This window comes from Takifugu rubripes, chromosome 9 (assembly GCF_901000725.2).
Source record: "Takifugu rubripes chromosome 9, fTakRub1.2, whole genome shotgun sequence".
In the NCBI taxonomy this organism is placed as follows: domain Eukaryota; kingdom Metazoa; phylum Chordata; class Actinopteri; order Tetraodontiformes; family Tetraodontidae; genus Takifugu; species Takifugu rubripes.
The window spans coordinates 13,544,457-13,569,318 of record NC_042293.1 but is presented as its reverse complement, the minus strand read 5'-3'; the positions used below and the strand labels follow the sequence as shown (position 1 = coordinate 13,569,318).

Genomic DNA, 24,862 nt, shown 5'->3' with positions numbered 1-24,862 from the left:
TTGAGCCGACGGGGGAAGTGTTTCATGTGCTGCTCAGAAAGGTTTTCCTCGTCCTTAAAACTGCAATCGCAGAACAACTCGTGTTCCCACGAAGGCCGAAGCCCGGTAGTGTGTTTGGGCCGGGTGCTGTTGATCCCCCTCACCCCCATCCCTCAAACCGTTCAGGTTTGTTTTAAACAATAGCGGTGTTGAAGGTCAGAACTGCCGCTGTTGCTCAGTGCACGTGACTGTTGCACCTTTCAACATAACTCTGCCTGTTTGTCTCAGTGGCAACACTGCGGTTAACTTCTCAGTAGGTTGGGAAAACGCCGGTTTTGTCAGTTTGAGTGTGCCGTAACTCTCTCCAGACAACATTTAAAACCATTTCAGCCACCACCAACATTGTTTAAACGACCAGCCTGTCATGCAAAGACGACACAACCATCCTGTCTTCTGCGTTAGTCCAGTTTGGCAGCCGTTCACTGTTCACCTCCACCTCTGACCTGCTGAGAAAAACCCTCGTCTATTTTGGTAAAAGGCTCCACAAACAGACTGGATATCTGCCAGCATCTATCCTGGAAGCTGTGTTTCTCCCAGTTTAGTCATTTTACAGAACATTCTGCCAAAAACTGATAATTGAAGGCATAAAAGTGAATGAGGAAACGTTGTGGATGGATCTGAAAGCGAGCCGGAGCTGGCCTCGGGGGGATTCGGATAATCCGATCTTTCTGATCAAAGTGTGGTCGTCTGTCCCCAGTCGACCCGCTCATTCACCAAACGGGTAACAGGACGACTTCTGTAGCTAATTCGGGGGTTTCCATTACTGGGTGCTGCCTCGTTTTCTGAGCTAAACTACAGAGGATGGAAAGAAGAGCGATGAATGCAAGCTGTCATAAAATATACAGAAACGGGAGGATTTAGTAAACTAGTTTTTATTACCGTACTTCTGTCAGCGCTCCAGTGGGGCATTCATTATTTTAATGACATAAATTCAGAGTAATTAGCATTCCCTCTTTAGCACTGACGGCCTGCAGAGTGTCCAACTTTTGAGCGAACACCCGCTGATGCTGCACTCCAGCCCGGCAGTGTTTCCATGTCCTCCAGTATTATGGGTAATCTAAATGACGTCAGTGATCTCTGTCGTGCATGTTTGACCTGCTGACATCATCGCGCGCGTCTGCAGGACCGTCCTGCAGGTGAAGAGGGGCAGCAGTGTAAACTTTGCACGCTGGGCGAGCAAGTGTATGTGCTATGATGGAATGCAGAGAATGTTGGTGGAGACATAAACAGCTGAATCAACAGAGACAGATAACATAGCGGACGACTGCGTGGTGTTTCACCTCACGTGAACCCAAAAAGGGTGCGCGGACTGTCCCTGATTGCAGTCTTTCCACCCAGAAAGGCCCAGTCGCCAGCCCGCACGGCCTACTGCGGCTCTATGGTGCTGCCCATTGTGAGCAGGACCAATTTATTGCAGTAGGGGTGGGGGGGAATGTTCTCGCAACAACCGCACAGAAACACCCAGGCTTGTGTTCAGGTGTCCAGCTGGAAGAGGAATGGAGGGGCTTTGCACATCTCCCACAGGCAGCACAATGGGAAAACAGATTTATAGCAACAGCAACAGGGGCAAAGAAAGACGTCCTTCGAGTTCAAGCAGAAACATGGAAAGATTTAAAAACATGTCACGTACCCCTAAGTCCAGATTTAATCAGGTCCAAACCTCGTGGGGGTGGGTACCAGCTTCAGGGCAAATTTCAAACTGAAAATATCCTCAACTCCATTTCTGGCGACCCTAGCCGTCACTGTTAATGTCACAGGCTAAAACCGCTATTTTATGCTATTTCTATAAATGAATGCGACAGGAACACCAATAAAAACACTTGCATGCTTTCAAACTTGTTGCGCAGGAACATCCCTGGCGTAGGTAGAATACCAGAGCAGTGCTTCTATTAACAACAGCTGCGCCTCATTATCACCAAAGCTGTCCACCTACTGATACGTTCACATTCCTCATCCTGCAACCAGGATGTGGAACGTACCAACTGGAGACAGACGAGGAAGGGAGGGACATGATGGGAACGAGTGTGTACCACCGATGCTCTGCTGGATCTGGATTCAGCAAAATATTTCAGATCGCTTTTAGTGTAGGACGGATAAACATGCATCAAAAAAGCTAGTGAGTGGTGAATTCCGTGTCTCCGGAGCCATACCTTCACGCCCGAGCGGGCTTAACTGGGTCCAATCACAGAGACAGAATCAGGCTTTGACACCAATTAGTCTGGTATATTGTGGAAAGAGTGTTGTAGCTTCAATGGGCGTCTGTTTTCAGCGGAGCTGGAGGGTCTGCATGAGGGATCGGAGCGCTGTTTGTCTGTCTGGAGGGGGAACACAGGGCCCAGTCAGCGCAGGGGTCTGTCACGCTCCCTGAGCACGGATCTGAAGCAGCTTGTCAACCTGAGTGAAGTCTATATGCAGCAAAAGTTTTCTTTGCTGAGTGCTTTTCCCTTCAGGAAAAACACGCAAAAACTCCCCAAAAAACTGATTTTTCTGATTCTGATTTTTCCCTGATCAGCTTATTTCTCTGAGTCTGTCACAGGACGTCTCTTTTGATGCCTTGAGGAAGTTATGCAGGCAAAAACTGAAATGCAGAGACAAGCTCAGTTCTGCCCGTGAAGAAAGAACACGTTATCTAAGTCCTGAAGAATGAGAGTGGAGTAAAAAATTCCTGCCCAGCAAAGTGTTTTCTTATGTCCCCCTTTTATCAGAAAAATAATGCTCACGCGGTCCTGTTACCGGACGAAGGCCTCAGCAGAACCTCGCGGATCAAGTCTCTGTTTTCTCACTGGCTTCGGTTAATTCAGCTAACCTGGAGGTTGGCGTTTTATTTTGGAAGGGCTGTTAATCAAATATACTTCCCTGACGTGCTTCGGCTCTTCAGCAGAAGGTCATGGGTTCGCTCCAGCCCGACCGGGCGCTGCCGTGCACCGAGCTCTTTCACCTCCGGAGAATGAGAGCTATGCGAGCGCACCTACGGGTGACGCAGAGCAGGTCGGTCCAGATCTGCAGACGAGCAGGGCTCCTCGCGTGGAAAAGGCGTGAACGTCAGCGGCGCGGACAGAATCTCAGGCAGGAAAAACAGCCGTGCACGTTGAGTTATGTGTGCACGACCGGGGTTGTGTATCAGAGGTTAACCAGCACAACCGAGAGTCAGCTAAGTCTCTTTCTTAGAGGGGGGGGGGGCGGTGTCCAGGCAGCATCTGGGTTGTCTTCTTCATCCTCACCATCACCTTCATCATCCTAATTATCATCATCATCATCATCATATATTAAGCTTATTCGGGTGGGTGACATAAAGGTAAACATCCCAGCGTGGCGTAGCGCCAGTGACGGGATGTCAGCTCTTAAACTGATCGTTTCCTCGCCTGCACTTTAAAGGCATCGTTTATTTTAAGCATTTGCTACATTCCATGCAACGTTACGCTGTTAGTTAGAGTTTTCCTGCTTTGATAACAGAAAACAGTGACATTTGAAGACAAAAACTTAGTCATTAGAGCCTGTTTACGTACCTTTTTTTGTCAGGTATTTCTGAGAAAGTCTTTGATGTGGGTATATTTTCCAGGAATAGAAAAGCCAACAGGAGAAAGAGCAAAATGCTCGTGGGCACATTCTTTCAAAAAGCCACACCAAACACACGGAGCACGTCAGGTTTTCCTCCCAGTGGCTGCAGTCATGGATGAGGACATATTTAAGGTTAGGTATGCAGGATGTTTGGACTTTTTACACGTTGCTCTAAAATAACTAATTGAACAGGTTAAAATGAACCTTTATTCTCCTGCCAGGGAGGTTAGCCGAGCCAGAGGGGATAAATGAAGTCATTAAAGTTTCCTTCAAGGCTTGAGTAAGATAAGAACTGGATCTTTCTTCTTTATTGTTCCTCAGTTTCCTGCAGCTATCCATCAAATGCTGAATGGAAAGGTTCCTGCGCTCAAACAAGTGTGGATTTTGGCACTGTCCAGCAGCCAGCCAGGTGGGTGTGGCCAAAGGTCAGAGGTCACCAGGTGAGTAGCGGGTCGGTGCTGACACCAGAACCTGCCGGTTGCTCACGGAATTTGTGAGAAGGTGAGGAAAGATAAAAGGCAGCTTTTGTCCTCCCTGTTCCTTTTTTTCTGTCTGTACGCCCACTTCTGATGAAAAATGAAGCGCCTGTTCGCAACATTCCCTGCTGTTATTGGAGCTTCTGTGATTGTCACAGTGGATGATGCTTCCCAGATGTTAGCAGCTGGCCCCCTGGTGTAGCCAAGGGTTCAAATCCAGGCAACCTTTTTTTTGTCTTCTGTGCATTTGCCAACAATAGCAACGATTAGCAGCTAAAATGTACCTGGGATGATCCAAAATTGAAGCCACTATTTTATAAAAGGGATAACCGGAAGGTTATGTGGAAGGTGATGGACTGCATTCTCAAAAGGGAGAGTAAGAGAATGCGTGCATGTGTGGGGTTGGGTGGAGAGAAGAGGAGGCAGGAGAGAGGAGAGGAGAGGTGGCTACGGAGCAGATCTGTAAACATCACACCCTTCTTACCACCTACACACACATTCTACCCATAACCTGGGTGGAGCCTGGCCTCCGACCAGAAGCAGCTCCTCGGTGATCTGTGGAAGCATTGATGAGGCATGTGAGGATGTTTATTCACATAACGGGAGGGGGTGGGGGGGGGGGGGTGAAAGGGAGGGAGAGAGAGTGAGAGAGAGAGAGGACGTGACCGTCACCCATCTGTGTTGACTACAGTGTTTACACTGTGTGTTTTCACTCTAACAGCATTAGTGCAGGTAACCAGGAAACAAACGTGATCAACATCTGAGAAGCCTTTCGTGTTTCATCTGGAGCTCCTGCAGCACCTGTGAGGTACTTGTGGAGCCCCAGATGATGTCGTCATGGCACGGACACAATGATCTCCGTTCCTGTGGGAGTCTGGAGGGCATTCTGGCTGCAGCTCCACGCCTCGCTGCCACTTTAGGTGCTGCTGGTGCAGCCCACCACTGAACATCATGAGAGAGGCTTCAAGTCTTCTCACCGCGTCCACGGTAAAACGTGCACGAGAGCTGCTTTGATGATGCTGTTTCTGAGCAGGTACCCCAAACCGTAGTGGACAAGCCCCTGTATCACAAGCCGGACGTCCCATCGACACACCCTCACTCCGCTTGTGTCTTCCTCTGTGAAAGTGTATCAGGATTAGAGCCGTGGGGAAAACATGGACCGGAATAAAAAAAGAAGTAGCATTCGATTCGTATGACCATACAAGGCCGCCTCACATTCCTGCCACAGATATTTACAGGCTCTTAAACTTTGTTCTTGCTGCTTGCCAAAACTTTGGGGGAGGGATCTTATCTTGCTGGAGTCCAAGAGCCTTTTTTTTTTTAAACATCATCATCGGAAGGGGAGGGATGCTTGAATGTAAAAGGTTAATGTGGAGAAAATGAGGTCTACTGGGTGTTTGGGAGTGTAAATCTGGAAGGAGAAGCCCCCTCTTTTAGGGTTTCTGTGTGCCGGTGGTGACAGGCAGCTATGGAAACAGTTCAATTATTGCAGGAATTTGAGTTCATGGTGTCACTGTGGGTTTACACAAAGGTCTGAGGAAGCAACACGATCATGTTTTATCTCCTTCAGGGAGACGACCAGGGGTGACGGAAAGATGCAAAACAATTTAAAGACTGGACTGACTTTCCCCATTTAATACGCTCATGACACTGCTCAATGGGGCCAGAACATGTTAGTGTAAAGAGGGACACACACACACACACACACACACACACACACACACACACACAGGTCTTCAGTATCACAGGGCTGTTCCATGTCATGAGTTAAGAACGTCTTCTGTGTGTGAATGATTTTCCACTGCCCTGTTCTGCTCTGCCTGGCACAGCGGAGGAATCCCCTCATTAAAACCAGATGTAAAAAGACAAATCAAAGAAAATCTGGCTCTGGCACACACACACACACACACACACACACAGAAACATGCAAAGAGAGAGAGAGAGAGCATTTCTGCATGTAGGCAAGAACCTACAGTGTAATATTTGCAAAAACATAGATTATTATGTTGGTGTTTATTGACTTTGGAGAGAGTATTTGGGATGAATCTTTTCTGTTTGCCAAGGTTACTGAAATTGGGTTTAGTAGACAACGATGCCAGTGCTGAACTGCATCATCACAGGTCACCAACCATCACCCTTGGGCTGTAACCCTTTACCCGCTGTGTTTGACCAAATATCCCGAAAAATCCCCCGAACCACAAAACATTGAAACCACCGTGGTTCCCCGAGGGTCCTTTCTTGTGTGAAAGTATCAACATGTGTTTTAGAACATTCTGAAGTGTTCTAGTCAGGCCTTCAGGCAATTCAAAGGATCAGACGGACACTTGTTTAGGAACCATAATGTTCTCTAACAAGTCACATGACTGAACCATTTTATTCTGCCCCCAAAATCTTTTTTTTCTCTGGAAGAATCACATGAGCAATCAGCACATGCTGCATTATTCTCACTAATCAAAAGAAATTTGGTTCGACAGGCTTGATAAAAACAGGAGCTGAAATAAGGACAGAAGCTGATGACCGCATCATGCTCTGCCACGCCCAAATTTTCTCAACCCAGATGCCTGATGATGAAGAAGAAGATGATGATGATGATGATAATGATGATGATAATCATCTCCATGGAAAATGAAGTTCAGATGACTGATCCCATGCTCTTTCAGGGTTAGGGTTAGGGTTAGCAGTATCTGTTAATAGAGGAAGGACCCTGTTCTGGTCCGTAAATGGTTCCAGTCAGTCATGCACAGGTTGCTGTTATTATGCTGCCATTAGTGGAGGCTTCTGTCTCCTCAAGCTGCTGCTTCTGTGTTGTTGCAGCCAATCACAGGCTGTGGCGTTCCTCCACTGTTTACTCTGACCAACCCAACCCCAGATGCACGCCTCACTGTCACGGCACAAGCAAACATACGTCCAGCTTGATGATGATTTTACGATCCTGTCGCGTTATTTAAACAATTAGGTACTTTAACCTGGAATGAGGCCCCCAACTGCAGCTTTTTACAGTCTGTGAGGCTGAAAAGGCAGCGAGGAACAGTGGCAGGAAAGGGGAACGTTCAGTGAAAAGCTCTGGCTGTTGGTTTACTCAGAGCAATGAGAGTCGAGAGAAGAGCAACATTAATATATATTCAAGAGCTTCTGAGGCCATTTATGGAGAGTATTTGTGGGGCTGAATGCTGCTCTGCCACCTTTGGACCAACGGAATCAAGAATAGTCCACCTCCGATCAAATTCAACCACAGAAAAACACATTTAAATTGACCAAATCTATGGGATTTATTAAAATACACAGCCATGACATTAAATAAAGACCGTCCGGAGGGCTCTAAGCTAAAGTAAAGCAATGTAAAATCCCCGGCTAAGAGGATGAAATCACGGAAAGCTGGCTGTCCCGATGCCGATTCGGGAGCTTCTAAAGTGAGGCCAGGTGCAGCTTATTGAGGAGACAAGATGCAGCTGGGAAGACCTGGCAGAGGCAGCGGCGGTAAACACCACGGTCATGGATGGCAGAGGGGGGTGGAAAGAGTGCGGGAGCCACACGCTCGCTGGAAACTGCCGACCGTGTCCCAAAGTGGATCCCACACCAGTGACCAGTCCAACCTCCCGAGGTCCCACAAACGCTCCGCAGTTACCGGGATCTTTGGCAGAACTTTGTGGCAGAACACAGTCATGAAACCACCCCAGCCAGCGCAGTTTATGACCTCTATCAATACCATCAACCTGTGTCCACATCGTTACCATAGCAACCTGTTGAACTTGCCTTACAACGCAAGAATACATCTTTATGCGTTTGCCTTTTCTTTAGCGTTAAATGAGCCCGATTCGTGTCCTCAATCAAACCCCAGATGCAGAGACGAGAGAGGTCAGAATCCATCTTTTGAACAAGTCAAAAATAAAAGAATCTGTGTTTGTTTTTCAGGCGAGCACCTGATATCATATTTAACTGAAACAAACATCACCATCTGCAAGGATGAGGCATTAGCTTGTGAGGTTCTCATGAAACGCAAACAGTAACCAGGACGCCTGGAGTCAATATAAAGCCGAGGAAGGTCAACAAAGCATTGTTTAAACCTGCGAGGAGCCGTCATCCACAGCCTCTTCTACATCATTAATCAGCCTTAGAATCCATCTCGCCGACGTGACCGCTTGGAACTGGAGCCGTCTCAGTTCGCAATGGAGGGAGTAAATTAACCCAATTATAGTTAAGAGCAGTTTAATGTTGTTGCCATCTTAAAGCCGCACATTTATTTCCATTTATTGTGCACATAAAACCTTCACTTAGCTCACTAATGCCTGAGCAGAACGAACAGGTCTGGAGATCTGCAGGACATTTGCTACGCAGGTGCTTCAACACTGGCAGGCTGAAGCTCTTAACGGCGCTCCGGTCCGACTCCTGCAGGATTCCAAAGACTCATTTTAATATCAGACAAGGGATGAATGATAAAAAGGATAAAGTGGGATCGTTATGTTCCAGGTGCTGCCACTCAGGCATGAAGAAGAAGCAAAAATCTGGACGCCATATGAGCCACACGTCGGCAGGTATCTGGCACCACAATCAAAGACCTGGCCAGCCTTCAGGAGACCATAATATAAGATGTGACACAATTCACATCAAAGCTCGTGTGGAGATCAAGGTGAGATCAGATATGATATCATTGAACTCCTAATACAAGCAGACCTAATCATCAGGTACAGCCCTGGTGTCCGTTTCCATGACGACCCAGCTGAGCAGAGCTGTCAGTCGAGTTGGAACCATCACTGTGGGATTAACTCATCAAAGGTAGGAGAACCCAGACGTGAGCCAACTGCTAAAACTGGATTTGAAATGGGCGAAACGTGCCGACGGACACGCCCACTTGCCTCTCAGAGCAGCCGAAGGGGTTAAGATGTGCAGTAACATCCAGACATAAATAACCTTTTCTGGCTGCAGATTAAAGAGAGGACGTCTCTTTTCCCACCTGCAGCGCATCTGCAATAAGATCCACCAACGTAACTCATTACCTCATTTGGTGCCCTGATGCCGGAGGATGGCAGCGGTGCTCTCTGACCCCCCCCCCATGTTCAGACTAAATCATTTCTTCAGTACATCCCGACCTGTCCGAACCATGTTCCCGTTGTGTTGTCACGATGCCCCTCAGGGCTCACGTCTAGGTCCTCTGTCATTGATATGAACTCTATCTGCATGTGTGTGTGTGACCTGCCCTAGAATCCCATAATCTGGATCTCTGATTTTAAACACTCCTTTTGGCAGCTCCTGACAATCTTCTATAATGACATTCCATAAAAATGAATCACTCCTGCTCTTGCAGGAATGTGGGAGGCGCTGGGAGAGAGCTGGCATCTCCAGCAGCTGCAGGTTTGAAGGTTCGCTCGGTGCTACGCATTCGCCCGGGACCACGCAGAGATGGACGTCGAAGCTGGCTGAAGTATGAAGCCGCACCTTCAATCTGGGCTCGGTTCTGGTTTCCTCACCAGACAGCATCGGCCCGCTTCCTCCTGCAACTTTCTCCGATATTTTGTAACAGAAGGTTTCTCTCCTCCCTCCTGCTTTAGGCCATAAAATAAACCAGAACTCATTCTACAGACGTAAAAATTCAAAAGAAATGTCTTAAATGTGATATATATTATTAAAGGTATGCTTTTAAAAAAAAAAAAAAACTTTCATCCATTCTTTCACTGAGTCTGGTGCACGTGTAATTTACGAGCTGGGTTGTCGGGAGGCTGCACAGGTTCCTGGTTCCTCCTGGCATGTTGCATGGAATTGAGCTCCAGCTGTTCACCTCTGGATCTTCAACGGAGCTTCTCCCACCTCCCTGCTGATGCACCGGAGAGCAGATAACGAGCGGACTCTTTATTTTCCTGGTAAACCATCAATCCAGCGTATAAATGGTCATTTAAACCAGTCTTGTTCCCCGGTGAAAAGTTGGCTAAACCGGAAATGTCAACTTCCAAACAACGTGGTAAACATCTTCTCGATACCATCTCCCAGGGAACTGCCTTCATATGACTCTGACTCACCGCCTCCACGCTGCCTCCAGTCGGGGCAGATGCTGCCCTACATTCACGCGCTTCTGATTTATCACATGGACTCTGCAGTTGTGTGTGATTTATTCCCATCAGGGCAGCAGACGCGCCTCAGAGGGGCTGCAGCTTTAGTCAGCAGCTCTGGGGGAGACACGTTTCTCTGGCGGTGCCACTGAAACCTCGAGGGTCTGGGGAAGAGGAGACGGCAACGCGATCAGAGCTGGGGTGTGAGGAGATGAGCCGGGGCTCACGAAGACCTCAACATGCAAAAAATGCTGCGAGAGATGAAACCCGATGCAAATGTGTGTCCAGGACTGCAGCAGAATGCAAAACAACCAACCTTCCTTTCTTCTCTGCCTTCAGAACCCTTCACGTTTGTCACATAGCAAAGGTTCTAAGAGCAAGACTCAACCTTTTCACGAGCACAGAAGGAAACCTCTGCTCGGACTCACCGCCCCAGCTGTGCGATGTTCAAACGAAGTGGTTGGTCACATCGGTTCTGGCTGGCTGAAAGGGTGGAAATAGCAGTGCAGCTTTGGGCCGCCTGCCATTAAAGACAATGGGGCTTCTCAGAGATGGAGCTTCCTTGAATTGTGCAGTGTTTCCACACACTGAATGAAAACAAGAGACCATCAGAGGTGGATTTTCCATCATGGCCATGCCCGAGATCCCAAAGGTAAAGCACCTGCTTGCAAGCTTACAGCGTTCTGTGCGTAAGAGGGGGTCTGGAATCCTTTCACCAGTCTGGCAGGTTAGTCAGAGTGAAATGCAGACACGAAACGAAACACGAGTGCACAAATTCTACATTACTGTTTGCAGCTGGACAGAATCTTAACTCTGAACATAGAGAGCCTACGTTCAGAGGCGAGGTGTTCCAAAATAAAGTGACTCTTCCATAGTATGTCCAGCAAGAATACTATGAGCACATTGTACAGGTGAAGTCAAATTATTATTAGACATTTAATAGTAGCTGTTGCTACCACTGTCGGCCACTGGGAGGCGATAAAATCCGCCCTAGGAGGAAGACTCAGAATACATTTCAATGCCCATCCTACAAAGTATTGTGAAATCCAGTAAACTATGGGATTTCCTGTTGCTTCAGTTCAGTGGAACTGGATTTTAATCTACGTGCAAACATGAGTGCTGGGGGACCCTCCACCACTAGAGGGCGATACCAGACACTTTATTTAACTATGAATTAACTCACTGTAATATATTAGTTGTGCGGATTTTTGCTTGCGGGGAGACTAAACATTTACAGACGAAAGGCTTTTAGGATCATTTTTTTTAATTGTATTTCTGCAAAATTCAAATTAAAACATGAAATGAGCTTAATGCACTTGGAATGAGGGTGATTCGTTTCTCACAGCACAGAGTGAAATCTTAACTCTGCGACCACAGTTTCCAAAGGGGAGCACCGATCCAAGTCTTTCATCAGTTGGCAGGGAAAAGCGTTCGGATCGTGAATACCGGTCCCGTTGTTCGGGTCGTGTGTCTGCTCGGGTCCGGTGAAACGCCACGGTAACGCGGTTTCAAAGCAACAGAAGTTAGTAGCAACAGCACGTGCGATGAATGACAGTGAAGTCTGTTTCAGACTCATGAGATCAATGTGGGTGATGTCAATGAGATTTGAGTCCCCTGTGTGTGTTGCCATGGCAATTCGGCGCGCTTGTTGTCAGTATGCTGCCTCAACTGTATGCTGACTTCCTGAGCAGAAGTCCGATGGCACACGACAGATAAAGGAAGACTGAAAAAGTTCCAGTGATTTTGCTGAATTCATAATTAGTGACCATAAATACTGGAAGCACTTGGTTTGTTCCCTCGATACAACGCAAATACGCAAATAAACAACTGCGGCGTGCTGCAATTTTGCCAAAAAGCTCTGAAATTCACCAACTATAATTACAAATGATCAATCCTACTGGGTTCAACTGGTATAAAAGAGAGAGGACACGTGTGATAGTTAAAGGACCTGGACGTTACTGAGACTTGACAAGTGCAGGTTCCTGCTTCTTTCCAGTTAAAGAACCAGGAACCTCCCCCGGCTGCATTAGTGGTCATTTCCCTGATGCTCAACCCGTCCTGGTCCCACGAGGGGCCCTGAGGCGGAAGGAGCCGAGCCATCTAAGGCATGATTTTCTTCTTGCACTCCACTGAGCAGAAGAGGAAGCCCTGCGCAGCCATGAAGCGCTGACCGATCAGGCACTTGGAGCAGCCGGAGCACTGGAAGCACTGTGGCTCAGCGTGCCAGTGGTGGTCGCCGTAGGAGACCCTCTGAGCCTCGGGGTCCACTGGCTTCTTGCAGGAGGAGCATTTCTGCAGCGAGAGGAAACACAGTAGCACCAGGTCTTATTTCACCTTTAGGCACCAACGTCCTGCCCCCCCCAAAAGCCCGACGGAGCCTCTTACCACAGCGTAGCTCTTCATGTAGCACGGCGTGCAAACGGGTTTGTCGTTCTCCATCACGTACGTCTCCCCAGCGAGGATGCAGTCGCAGTCGAAACAGCAGAAGTGCTTCAGGTGCCAGTTGTGGCCCTCGGCCTGCGTGTACTCATTGCAGAAGATCAGCTGCGGACACACGTGCGCGTTAGGACGGAGGTTAAAGTTCGGCGCAGCCGTCTTAAACAAGGATTGAAGCAGGTCTCGCCTCGTCACAGCCCGCACACCGCGGCTTCTCGCTGTCCCCGTAGTGGCGTCCGCAGTACAGCTTGCCCTTCTTCCAGAAGTAGATCATGTCCACCAGCAGCTCTTTGCAGGTACAGCACACGAAGCAGGCGGGGTGCCACAGCTTGTCGTAACCGGCCCGCTCGGCGTAGACGGCCGGCTCGCCCAGGCGCATCGGCTGCCCGCAGTGTTGGCACGACTTGAAAGGCAGTAAAAGGAAGAGAGATGGTTGGGAGGGTGTGAGTTTTTATTGCCGAGAGTAGCAGTAAAAGTGCAGTGAGTAAATACAAGAGGGGAAACCCTGAAACGAAGCAGAGAATAAGACTTGGGCTCCCCGGAACACTGCGGTTACTTGTTAGAAGTCCGCAGACACGAGTCAGAGTGGAACTAAAAGCAGGAATTAATCACAAGATGCTTCACAAGAGGAGTAAGTAACGGCACATGGTCATGATAAGACAAATGGCTTCAGTTCTAACTCATGACTCACGGAATTATAATGAAATCACCTCCATCGTCCTGTGAGAAGAGGACAGAGCCACTGGTGCTGTGGCGCCATCTAGTGCACTCACCCAGTATCACAATGGGTCAGTACACGCAGCATATACAGCATATACAGTATATACAGCATATACAGTATATACAGCATATACAGTATATACAGCATATACAGTATATACAGCATATACAGTATATACAGCATATACAGTATATACAGCATATACAGTGATCCCTCGCTATATCGCGGTTCATCTTTCGCGGCTTCGCTGCTTCACAGATTTTTTTTGCGAGTCGTTCATTGCAGTTCTCAAATATAATCGAAGGTGGCATATCCGTTTATAAAAATCTTCTTGCTCAGAAAAAGAAAGAGCGCCAACAACTACCCATAACAACGTTCTTCTCTCGGAGAAAGACTCCTGCGCCTTCAGTAGAAACAGACGCTCCAGCGGAGCGGAGTCAGGACGCAGAGGCACAGCTGGGACTGGGAAATACGCGAGTGACAATGTTTCCAACCTTGTTTTACTATATTAAAATTATTGTTTTAAACAAAGTTTGGTCTTTAAAACAGGTTTTGATGTTTGGTTTCATTCTACTGTTCAGTATTGCATTGTAAAATAATTTAAAAAAATAAAGTTGCTACTTCGCGGATTTCACTTTTCGCGTGTTACTTTTGGAACGTAACTCCCGCGATAAACGAGGGATCACTGTACAGCATATACAGTATATACAGCATATACAGCATATACAGTATATACAGCATATACAGTATATACAGTATATAAAGCTGCTTTCTAGGGGAAACAAACATCTCAATAAAACTACGCCAGGTTCTACCAAACACTCTGGACAGAGTCGGGACATCTTTAAGAGTGGAGGGGGCTCTTTCAATGCGTCAAAAGTCGATGGCTGGATTATAATTCAGAATTCCAATGAATGGGTCAGTAAAAAAGAAAATTAAATGACTTACAAAGCTCTGCTGTGGTTGTCCAAGAGCGCCCATGGCTCCAGCGGTGGAGGTCGTCCCCGTGGCTCCTCCGGGTGGCCCAAATTCCTCAGGTGGTACCAGGCTTGGTCCGGTACCACCAGACCCCGTCACAACTCCACTTGGACCATTTCCAAAAGACAGAGCTCCAGCATCAGCAGCACTTCCTGGTCTAAACCCAGAACCTGCTCCTCTTCCACCAGCGCCAGCAGGACCTCCAGGTCCAGAACCTGCCCCTCCAACACCAGGAGCACCTCCGACTTCCCCTGTTCCGGGCTTCCCCCCTGCCTGGACCACAGCCATGTCTTCAGGCAGCAGGACATCTCCCACCCCCAGGGCCTCGTCCTTGTACTTGCGGACAAACTGTTGCATCTTCTTAACCTCTGCCGGGCTCAGCTCGTGGCACTTGGACGGGTCCTGGTCGTGCTCGGGCAGCTGACGGGCCATCTGCTGCCGACGGTACGCAGCTCCTTGGGTGCCGGCCACAGGACGCTTCTCTGGTGGGAGCAGCTCAATGTAGCGCACTGCCTGGAAGTCAGAGGGTAAAAAAGAAAGGCTGAGCCTCGGGCCGGAACATCACGGACCAATCAGAGAGAGTCTGGAGGTGAAAACATCAAGCCGTCCAAGGACCCATAGAGCAGAAGACAAAATAAAGGTTCCACACAATAGAAGCTGCGTGTGAGAGGACTCAGATTCCTCATTATAAAGCCAACATAGATCTGTGATTTACTGAGAGACGCTCTGGTTTTATGGAATAATCTGACGGCTATCTTGACCTCCTGAGGACCAAAACCTCTCCAAAGAACCCCTCTAAGCTCTATTATGGTTGTGTGCTGTGACAATGGGTAGGACATTTTAATTAACAGTCTCATTCTTTGCATTTGAACAGGTATCTACAGGTAAACAGCACATTAGCTGCTAAATCTGCTGCACTTCAAATTAAGAGGTAACAAGTGTGTGTCATGCTAGCTGTGAGCCAAGATGGGACAAAAAACACGACGGATAAATTGTAGGGCTTTTTCACGCGTTAATACAACATTTTACATTAAAAAAAGAAATAAAACCACTGTATGCTGCAGCCTGTGTCAAGCAGAGAGCACACGGTTAATTTTTTTAAAACACGAAACAGCGTCTGCTTGAACGGGTGTGTTCATTTCTTTTGTTTTAACAACCAAATTTTGGGTGCTAATATACTCATTTTATCCTTAGTCTGGATAAAATGCAGGGTCACAAAAGCTAGAATTGCCCCACAACTGTCAAAACAACTTTGTTAATAATCCAAGCGTCCGCCTGAACTCCTACCAGGTGCTTGTTGGCCACCGGTGGCGCCCACTCGTAGGTGACGGATTTCATTGGTGCGTCTTTGGGAACCGGCGCCACATTGGCAGACGCGGTGCTGATATGAACCGGCACCAGGTTGCCTCTGACAGGTGTAGCAGCGGCTGATACAGCCTGAGGTGCCGTGTTGTTGGGCGCAGCACCAGGAGCAGCGCCCGCGGAGGGAGCTGCTGCAGGCTGCACGACGCCTGCCGGGCCAGCAGGGGGCACCAGAGTGGAGGAGGCGCTGGGCGGTATGACGTGCGCGGTGGCGGGACTGGGGAGGGTGATGGTGATCATGTTGCCTTTGTAGCTGGGGATGCCGTCCTTCTTCAGCTTGGCGATGAGGCCGGTGTACTTCGTGTCTTCGAAAAGCTTCCCAACCTTCTTGTTCTCCTCCGTGTTCATCTGCACGTTGTGCTCCGTCAGCCCACATTTGCAGTTTCTGCAGATTTTCCTGCAGAGGACAGAGTGAAACAACTTGGGTCAAACCCCAGTTTTAGGATAAAGTCGTTCTCCTAAACATAATGTTGCTGTTTATTGCTCTACATCTGCTGTGGAAAACGCTGACTCAGCAAAGCTCAGTTCTCCTGACACCTCCCAGCAGAAGCAGCTTCATATTTGCACCGTTAGCATGACGTCGTCCAACAGCTCAGCAGGCTCCAGGACGCCCGCGCGCACATGCGGGTCGGCGGCAGAAAACGCTCGAAAAGAAATGCAACAAAAGCTTTAACATCTACGCGCAGCAGAGGGTGACGGCGACCCGTGGACAGACACAACGTGCACGACCGTGTCCCCATGATGAGGGAACGCTCCTGCACAGCCGAACCCGAGCTTCCGTCGTCTTCAACACAAACACGCACACTGAGTTTACGCAGCCCACAAACAAAGTCTGCCCCCCCCCCCCCGTCAGATTGCAACATTCCTGGCCCCGTGTCAGACGTGTCCAAGGGTGAGCTCATGGCGTGGGCTTTTGTGCTGGAGCACCTGGCGATGTTGATGTCTTCAGGAAAACCAGCCGAGTGTGGATGATTGTGCAGCCGGAGCAGCGTTTCATGAGCCGCTGCTCCAAATGAATGCGCATATTGTTCCGAGACAGAACCCCGGGTAGTTCGGGGGCCTGCGCGCTTCCTTTCTTGTGTGGAACAGAGGAAGTGGACTGTGCAGGAGGGTTTTGGAGCCTGACGGCTGATAGACGGCGCACGCACCTCCAGAAGTGGAGCTCGAAGCCTTCGCACTTGTCCTTGCACTTCAGGCAGGCGGCGCCAGCACCAAACTCATGGCCCAAGGTCATCTGGAAGCAGAGCACATGACAGAGACCGTGAGCGTCTTTACACTTTGATTACATTAAACAATAACGGGGCACATTCCTGGGGTGAGGTGTGTCACGCGGGAACAATTAAAAATGGGAAATGGCTGAGCTGGAGCCCAAGAAACGGAACAGAGAACCCAGATCACCAGTCTGGGGGTGCTGCTAATCGAAATGTGCAAAGCTTTAGCATCTCACACACCTAAGAGACTCGACCCGCCGCTCCTCATGACCATATTTGGTCAGCTGTTCATGGTTTCTGAAGTCCTCCTGGGACCCCAGCAGCCCCCCTCCCTGTCAGAATGATGCTTTTGAGCCACATGGTACCAACTAAAGAGGAGCGACGGCGGCGACGCCCAGCCAACGCCACTGTAACTATACTGTAGCTTAGCTTAGCTTAGCTTAGCGATGCTGCAGATCTCAGCAGATAGAATCCAACAGCAGGTTTTCCCACAGCGCTGGCGTGAGCGGAGAGCTTGGCACCTTGACTTTAAAGTCATATTCCACCCATTAAACGGAAAACTCTCGTGCACAAACTCGTCCTGGCTGAAATTCCAGCGAGTCAGAAAGTTGCAAGATGATCTGGCTGCAGCTGCTCTGAGCAGGAAGGAAGAGCAGGAGCGGTTTCTTCTTCTACTGATAGTTAATCAGAGGTTTACTCATAAAAAAAAGTCCTTTTATCTGTCACTTTAAGCTAACATCAAACATTTGCTGGTCCTAAATTCACTGCTTTTGTCCAGGACTTCTGTGGAAACTATCTGAGGGGGATTTTTTTTCTTTAAAAAAAAGGCACTTTATCTATAAATCTTTGGTGTTTCTCCTATTTTTTTGACACTTTACGATGATTCATTGGCAGATTCAATGATGACAAACGCGGCCTGGCCGGCCGACGTCAGGGGGGGAGATGATTCAGGCTGAGGTCAGACGGGGATCAGCCCGTTTCCTGCACCAACGCCGCTTCATTCAGGAGGCTAAACTGTTAGCGCGCAGTCTTCCTGCGAGCCTGAATTAGCTTAATTAAGCAGAACACACGGAAACATGGGTTCCGCTGTCTGAAAATAAGCAGTTTCAGCTCGAGAGTAATTACACGGGCCTGGCGCTGGTGGACGCCCCCCCGCCGTCGACGTGCGGCCTCTGTACATTTATCTCCGGCAGGGATTAAAAGCAGATGTCAGCCTGAATCCGTCTGGGTCATCCTGCTGCTCAGAAACGCTTCCCTGCAGCTCGAATAAACACATGACTTCAATTAAAACATCTCCAAACCAGAGCTACGGGCCCAAGAACAAAGGCAGGTTCAAACTCAAAAACCCACCGAGGCCGGCGAGTTTCAAGAACAACTGGCTGACGGCTGCATGACGACAAATGACAGATCAGTGCCCAGCGGGCGCCGGCCAGCGGCGTTAATGTGGATTAACATCAAGAAGGTGCTGGGGAAACGGGCCTAACGGGCCTAACGGGCCCACCGAGGGACAACGTCCACCGTCTCCTTCCAGCCTCAGATTTATGAGGTTTGGTGGAGCGAATAACACGCCAGTGTGTCCATCTTCATGTAACGGATACGGAGAAAGATCAGAGGTATTCCAGGAATGCAAAGAATCTTACTGCCCGATGATGTGGACGGAACTTTAACATCTACTTTAACTTTAACGCGTTTACTACAATAAATGAATTAGCATCTTGAGCCTCGAATGAAGATACACTGCAATAACTTTAACTTTCTTCTGAAGATGGTCGGTAATTCAAAATATTTTAATCTGGTGTATTTGGTCTTCTTAGAACGTTGAGCAGTGCAGCTTAATTAGGTTAATGCAATAAGCTATAATTGGTTTATGGAGTTATGGAAGACTTTTTAGTTATTAACATATAGAACTGCTTATAATATACCACACTTATTTTTACTTGTTTATAAGTTTATATGTGCTGGTTGAGCTAAATATCCGAGCTGAAATTTGTGAATTTGCTTGTGTGAGTTTGTTAATAAAGAAAACAAGACAATAAAGTTTTAACACACTTTTTCTACAAAGAGGAAGACGTCACACAGAAGGTTAAAGGCTTGGTTTCATCAACTCCTGCCAAGAAGTTACTTCCAATTCCATCCATGAAAATAAAAGAAATGCTAAATGGAACCGTTTCGGACCAAAAAGTGAAAACCAGTTGGAGACCGGCCTGAATCGAGAGTCCACCTGCCGGGGTTCGCCACACCTTTCTGGGTGTCTCCTGCTCAGGCTCGGCGCGGAATTCTTACCTTCTTTACTTCCTTCTCTATCTCCATTTTGTCTGTCAGTGCGAATTTTCCTGCAGACGAAGTGGACAGGCCAGCCTTCACCCAGACCGCTACTTAAAACCAAAACTAGCGGGGCAGGAGAACAACAAACACGGCTTCACCGTCCGCTTTCACTCCGGTGTCCGGTTCCGAGGAGACGTCAAGTCTTCCAAAGTAAACCACCCCGTTTCCGCTCGGTGCTTTCAAAATAAGATCACCACGATCCTACGGTTTTAAAATAGTCACGCTGCTGTATGTGAATATATAAAAAGGGAAAGTAATGTAGAGAAATATAAACCCGAATCGATTCATTCAGTTGAGAAAAATACTAGCGAGAATCTAAAATCAAAGTGTTAAACAAAGATTTCCAATGGAGGAGTCCATTAAAGATTCTAAAGATAATGGTAATAATAAAATAAAACCTACCGGCAAACTCCCAACTTCAGGAAGACATGACCTGCTTTCGTGAAAGATTAAAATACAAATAGCTGTATGCTCTGTATTATAATTTGATACTCGACAAACCTCAAAGCAAGGTGTTTGCCGGTTTTATTATATGGGGAGCTACTAGAACCAACATTTAAACCAGAATGCCTTTTTTTGGCCTCTTTCCCAAACGTGAATTTGTTATTTTGTTTTACAATCAGTCGTCTTTTATTTTGAAAACATCCTTTGTGCAGTTTCTAAAGCATTTTTGCTTCTTTTTGCTTCGCTTGTTCACTTTTGATTGAGTTGAAGGCGGGGCTTTGACATGATTGATGTTCCCTTTGGCCAATCAGAATAATGAATACAGAACACAATTCACAGACGAGCCAATCGCAGAGTGAATAGGGCGTATATCTGTCGCAACAAAGGGCAGGACAGCAATTTGGCTGTTTCTTTATGTCTTTACTAATATTGCAGTTTTTTTGTTTGATTTTTTTTTTTAAAAAGTATTACTCCTAGTAGTAGTGTCTGGAGATTTTATACATGGATGTGTTCAGTATGCTGACACATGTCAGGCAGCTCTTCCCTTATTTTCAGGAAACTGTGGTTGTAACATATGGTAAAAAGAAAGTGACGGAGCCGTTTTAAAGGAAGCAACGGTGTCACACCCTGACAGTTTGGGTCTGAGTTTCTGTTCAGGGTCTTGGTCAAGTGCGGATGCAGTTTCCCAGCAACACTTTGACCTATCCTGTCTGGTATGAGCATTTGCACATTGCAATATTTATTTGACAGTTTTGACATCTATGTGGACATATTTTGTGTTCTGTCATTCTTGCTGCAGATTATAAACTTAAACGCAAGCTCTTATTTTAAAAAAAAAAAAGAAAAGAAAAGTGTATGATAACAAAAGGTAAGGACATCAGAGTGATTCTGGCTTGCTTTGAAAACTTTGTTTCTAGTCATTATCTGTCAATGTAGGTGTTTTTTAAGGTCTGCACCGTTTGAATTTTAAAATAAATAGTCTTTTTGGCAGTGGGACTGTGTCATCATTGGCCCTGTACACCGATGGGGCCACTTGCAAAAACACCAGACTGCCCTCTAGTGGACACATCCGGTAAAGGCTGGATCATTTAATTGAATTGACTCTAAAAAGTAATTCTAAAACAATGGTCGACCAAAGTACTTTACAACTATAAAAACAGATAAAAAACAATGTAGATGGCACTTGTCTTTATGACAAAGGCAGGAATCTGAAACTGAAAAGTCAGTACGTTTGTCGGCTCTTGACATCTGGTGACTCCTGCAGCCAAAGCCACCAAGAATTAAACCCGTCGTTTTGTTCAACCTGAATTAACGAAAGACTTCTGTACCAGCACAGATGGGTTTTTCTTTTTTCTTAAATATGGAAGAATATTGGCAATGATCAATTTAAAGAACGACATCTTTGTGGTGTTCATGTTCCCCATAAATTTGGTAATTTGAGACATAACTACATAATAAATCTACATGACTCAGAGCTTTTTGCATTAAGTCGCATTGCAAAGGGAATAAATGACATTATCTTCTACTGTGAACCTGAAACCCCCCTGCAGGTGTTTTTCCACACCTTCTTTACTTTTCCCCATTTTTTCTTTTTTTTTCTTTATCAGTTCGGTTACACAACACAAGTGTTGAGATTCTGGGATGGCGGGGAGACGTGCAGTTGCACAACAACACGCTTTTCTCTATTCCGATGCGTAAAACACATAAAACAATGTTGACATTGTTAGTTAATTTAGAAAAAATAAAACGAAACTTACCGACCTCATATATAACAGTCTAGAATTACAGTAAAAAATCACAAAGGTTGATGGAATCTCCTCCTTCTGCAACGGCCAAGTACCAAAATCCCATTTCCCAGTTAAGAATTAAGAAGATTAAAAAAATAAAAGTCATCAGAAAGAAACAGGAGTTGCCACTTCATTTCTAAATGTAGACAAATGTGACAGCAAACCAGGAGCTGTGGTGAGCTCAATCATATGGAGACACCAGCAGCACGCAGACACACACACACACACACACACACACACACACACACACACACACACACTTTACTCCATGTCGTTACCATGTTTTAATGTTTTCTCTAATTGAAGGACAGATCTGAGTCCCTGCGGGTTCGTATTCCCATGTTTGCTCACTATCTCCCCATCAGTGTGAGACAGGGACCAGCTGCTGACACAACACCCACACCTTGAGCAAGGCAGGGGTTTGGACACGTGACCTGCTGCGCCGAGCCATAAAAACCTTCCACCCCTGCCAGCGCCACACTCTTGGTCATGATGAGGGGGTTACTGGTGTTCGCCACGCTCTTCGTCGCTGCTCTCTGCAGGGAGACATTTGTGGGGTGAGTGGACCCGACAGGGAGCGCGAGTGCACGTGCACCCGCCTGTGAACGTGCACGTTCCTCTGAAGTTTTCACTTTTTTCCCGCTGTTTGACTCCAAATGAAGCTAAGGCTCACGAGGCCCGTGCGGATCGTCTGTCGTTGGCTGAACATCTTCCTTCAAAGACCTCGATCTTTGTTACCTCGGCACCAACGATGATGCACCAGAACTCTGCGTCGTGTTCTCCCTGTGTGGAGCCCGGAAAGCAGAAGCAGCTCTGAGCTCTTTCTTCACCAAACGTGTGCTAACGCCTCTGACCGACCGTTGTGGTTCTTCTCTTGCAGAGATAAAGTGCTGCGTATTATTCCAAAGAATGAGGCTCAGCTCTCCTTTCTCAAGAGCATGGAGGACATGCCTGAGGTCATTTATGATCCAGACAAAAGAAAAAAAGGCACATTTAACAGGTGTGAAACATCCAAAATTGAGCATTTTGCTTTCAGATTGACGTCTGGAGGGGAGTGACAGAAGTGGGAATTCCTGTGGATATCAGAGTTCCCGTCCAGCACCTGCCTGTGGTTAAAGTCCACCTGCAGAGCCAGGACATCCAACACTCCACCATGATCGAGGACTTGCAGGTGCCGACACACTGACAATCTCAATCTCCAGTTTATTTACGGACCAATCTGGATCCGACGTCCTCGGTCGGGAGCGTTCCAGCTGTTTGCAGCGGCTGGGGGCTGAGGAGTGACGGTGCTGGTCTCTCTGCAGGTGCTGCTGGACGAGGAGCAGGAGGGGATGGAGTCGGCTGCTCGTTTCGCTGAGCCGAGGAACACCGACAGCTTCGACTACTCCAACTATCACACCCTGAGCGAGGTGAGCTCACTCGGCGATCTAGAGGGTCTGGCAGGTGTTTTCATGGGATGTTGGGCTTCACTGGGCGATGCACCAAACGGGCTCCTGGTCTAGAGTGACGGGCATAGGAAGCAAAAGCCCAGGGCCGTTATGGGGTCTCCACCGCCCACCTGAGCCAGCCTCTCCAGGGTTTGCCCTCTCAGCTCCATCAGAACTGCGTTGGGGCTGAACCTGATTCACAAACTGTGGCTTCGTTTCAGATCTACAGTTTCCAGGACATGCTGGTGGCTGAGAATCCCAGCCTGGTCAGCAAGATTGTGATCGGTCAGAGCTACCAGGGCCGCGCCCTGAATGTGCTGAAGGTGCGCGAAGCAGGATTCTTGATATCGAGTGTTCGCACGGAGGTTTGTTTCATCACCCCGTTTGCTCCCTCGTCTTAGTTCAGCACCGGTGGAAGCAAACGTCCCGCTATCTGGATCGACACTGGAATCCACTCCAGGGAGTGGGTGACTCAGGCTAGCGGCACCTGGTTCGCTAAAAAGGTGATTTGATAATTGTGTTATTTTTGCGCTCTTGAGCGGCCCCTGGATATAAATTTGCTCCCTTGGCTGTCACATCTTCCTAGATTGTGACCGATTACGGGAAAGATCCGGCTCTCACTGCCATCCTGAACAAGATGGACATCTTCCTGGAGATTGTAACCAACCCCGATGGCTTCTACTACACCCACAACAACGTGAGTCAACGTGAGGCCACCGCTGTAGCTTTATTATCATGCCAACGATGAACCTTTAGGATATTTTAAATTCTCCAGAACCGTATGTGGCGTAAGACCAGGAAGCCCAACCCTGGATCCAGCTGTGTGGGAGTCGACCCCAACAGAAACTGGGATGCTGGTTTTGGAGGTAATGTCTGCTTCAGATCGTCCTCCTCCAGAAACGCTCTAAACATTATATACATGATATTGGGTTTTATTTGAATGTGTGTAGGACCCGGCGCAAGTGGCAGCCCCTGCTCAGAGACCTACCGTGGAACCAGAGCTCACTCGGAGAGTGAAGTCAAATCCATCGTGGATTTTGTGAAGGCTCACGGTAACATCAAGGCATTCATCTCCATCCATTCCTACTCCCAGATGCTGCTGTACCCTTACGGCTACACCAGAACTCCAGTGAAGGAACAGGCTGAGCTGGTAATATTCACTTTTTAAAAAAGCCTTTGGTCTCATATTTGACTGCTGGACTGGATTTGAACATGTGCAGGAATCATACTGGAAACCATTTTGTGTTCACTCTCTTCACAGCATAGCCTGGCTAAGAAAGCTATTACTGACCTGGCCTCCCTGTACGGTACTTACTACAGATACGGCAGCATCATCAATACCATCTGTAAGTTTGAGCGCTTAAATCTAAACGGATTCACTAAATGGAAAATACAAAGTGTCATGAATAACTTCAAATGTGTGACTTTCAGACCAAGCTAGTGGGGGAACCATTGACTGGACTTACAACCAAGGGATCAAGTACTCCTACACCTTTGAGCTGAGGGACACTGGTCGCTATGGCTTCATCCTGCCGGCCAATCAGATCCTCCCCACAGCCAGGGAGACTTGGCTGGCTCTCATGACCATCATGAATCACACCTTCAAGAACCCCTATTAAGTCAGTGGGTTAGTTCTACTATAGTCTAGTTACTAGACTCTAGTAAATAAAAAAATATTATGAAGGCTGTTCCATTTTTATGTTTTATTTCAAATTTTGTAGCATTAGAGCCACTTAAATCTGTCTCCTAAAGAGGAAGTTTACATGAAATACAGTATAATCAGTAGAGCGCACACGCCGTCACCCGCTATTACATGCATCGGCCACTAGAGGGCACTATAACCATCTCAACCTTTAACATTAAAATAGCCATTTCCAATTATTTCCAAGAATTTTCTTCCTCAAAATGAACTCGAATTTTCCCTCTTATTTAATAAGTATTAACCTTAATATGAGGAAAAATAGGATGCTTTCTGCCATAAATTGATTAAGTCTGTAGAGGGGGAAATAAAACATCAAATTTAATATCTAGTCGACACCACATTAGCCTTCCAACAT

General features: G+C 47.4%; 2 protein-coding genes and 2 long non-coding RNA genes across 6 annotated transcripts; 2 read left to right on the top strand and 2 right to left on the bottom strand.

The window, feature by feature from the left end:
* Window positions 1–703: 703 nt before the first annotated feature.
* On the bottom strand, window positions 704–1,952 carry LOC105416952 (uncharacterized). Its single transcript, XR_964829.2, has 3 exons — window positions 1,670–1,952; window positions 1,320–1,524; window positions 704–1,169 (listed from the first exon to the last, which is right to left on the bottom strand). It is a non-coding gene; the product is annotated as an uncharacterized lncRNA (long non-coding RNA).
* Window positions 1,953–8,735: 6,783 nt separating this feature from the next.
* Window positions 8,736–9,700, top strand: LOC115251060 (uncharacterized). Its single transcript, XR_003889616.1, has 3 exons — window positions 8,736–8,846; window positions 9,376–9,492; window positions 9,620–9,700. It is a non-coding gene; the product is annotated as an uncharacterized lncRNA (long non-coding RNA).
* Window positions 9,701–11,357: 1,657 nt separating this feature from the next.
* On the bottom strand, window positions 11,358–19,301 carry tes (testis derived transcript (3 LIM domains)). 2 transcript variants are annotated; one of them, XM_011607322.2, is made up of 7 exons: window positions 19,106–19,301; window positions 16,760–16,845; window positions 15,537–16,008; window positions 14,220–14,762; window positions 12,738–12,953; window positions 12,500–12,658; window positions 11,358–12,406 (listed from the first exon to the last, which is right to left on the bottom strand). In XM_011607322.2, the coding sequence occupies exons 1-7, from the start codon at window positions 19,130–19,132 to the stop codon at window positions 12,215–12,217; spliced, it is 1,695 nt and encodes a 564-aa protein (XP_011605624.2). In that variant the 5' UTR covers window positions 19,133–19,301; the 3' UTR covers window positions 11,358–12,214.
* A 2,490-nt stretch (window positions 19,302–21,791) lies between these two features.
* cpa5 (carboxypeptidase A5) lies at window positions 21,792–24,493 on the top strand. 2 transcript variants are annotated; one of them, XM_029841135.1, is made up of 11 exons: window positions 21,792–21,935; window positions 22,259–22,334; window positions 22,415–22,549; window positions 22,683–22,787; window positions 23,027–23,128; window positions 23,207–23,308; window positions 23,392–23,502; window positions 23,581–23,671; window positions 23,756–23,955; window positions 24,067–24,151; window positions 24,237–24,493. In XM_029841135.1, the coding sequence occupies exons 1-11, from the start codon at window positions 21,868–21,870 to the stop codon at window positions 24,422–24,424; spliced, it is 1,263 nt and encodes a 420-aa protein (XP_029696995.1). In that variant the 5' UTR covers window positions 21,792–21,867; the 3' UTR covers window positions 24,425–24,493.
* Window positions 24,494–24,862: the final 369 nt, after the last annotated feature.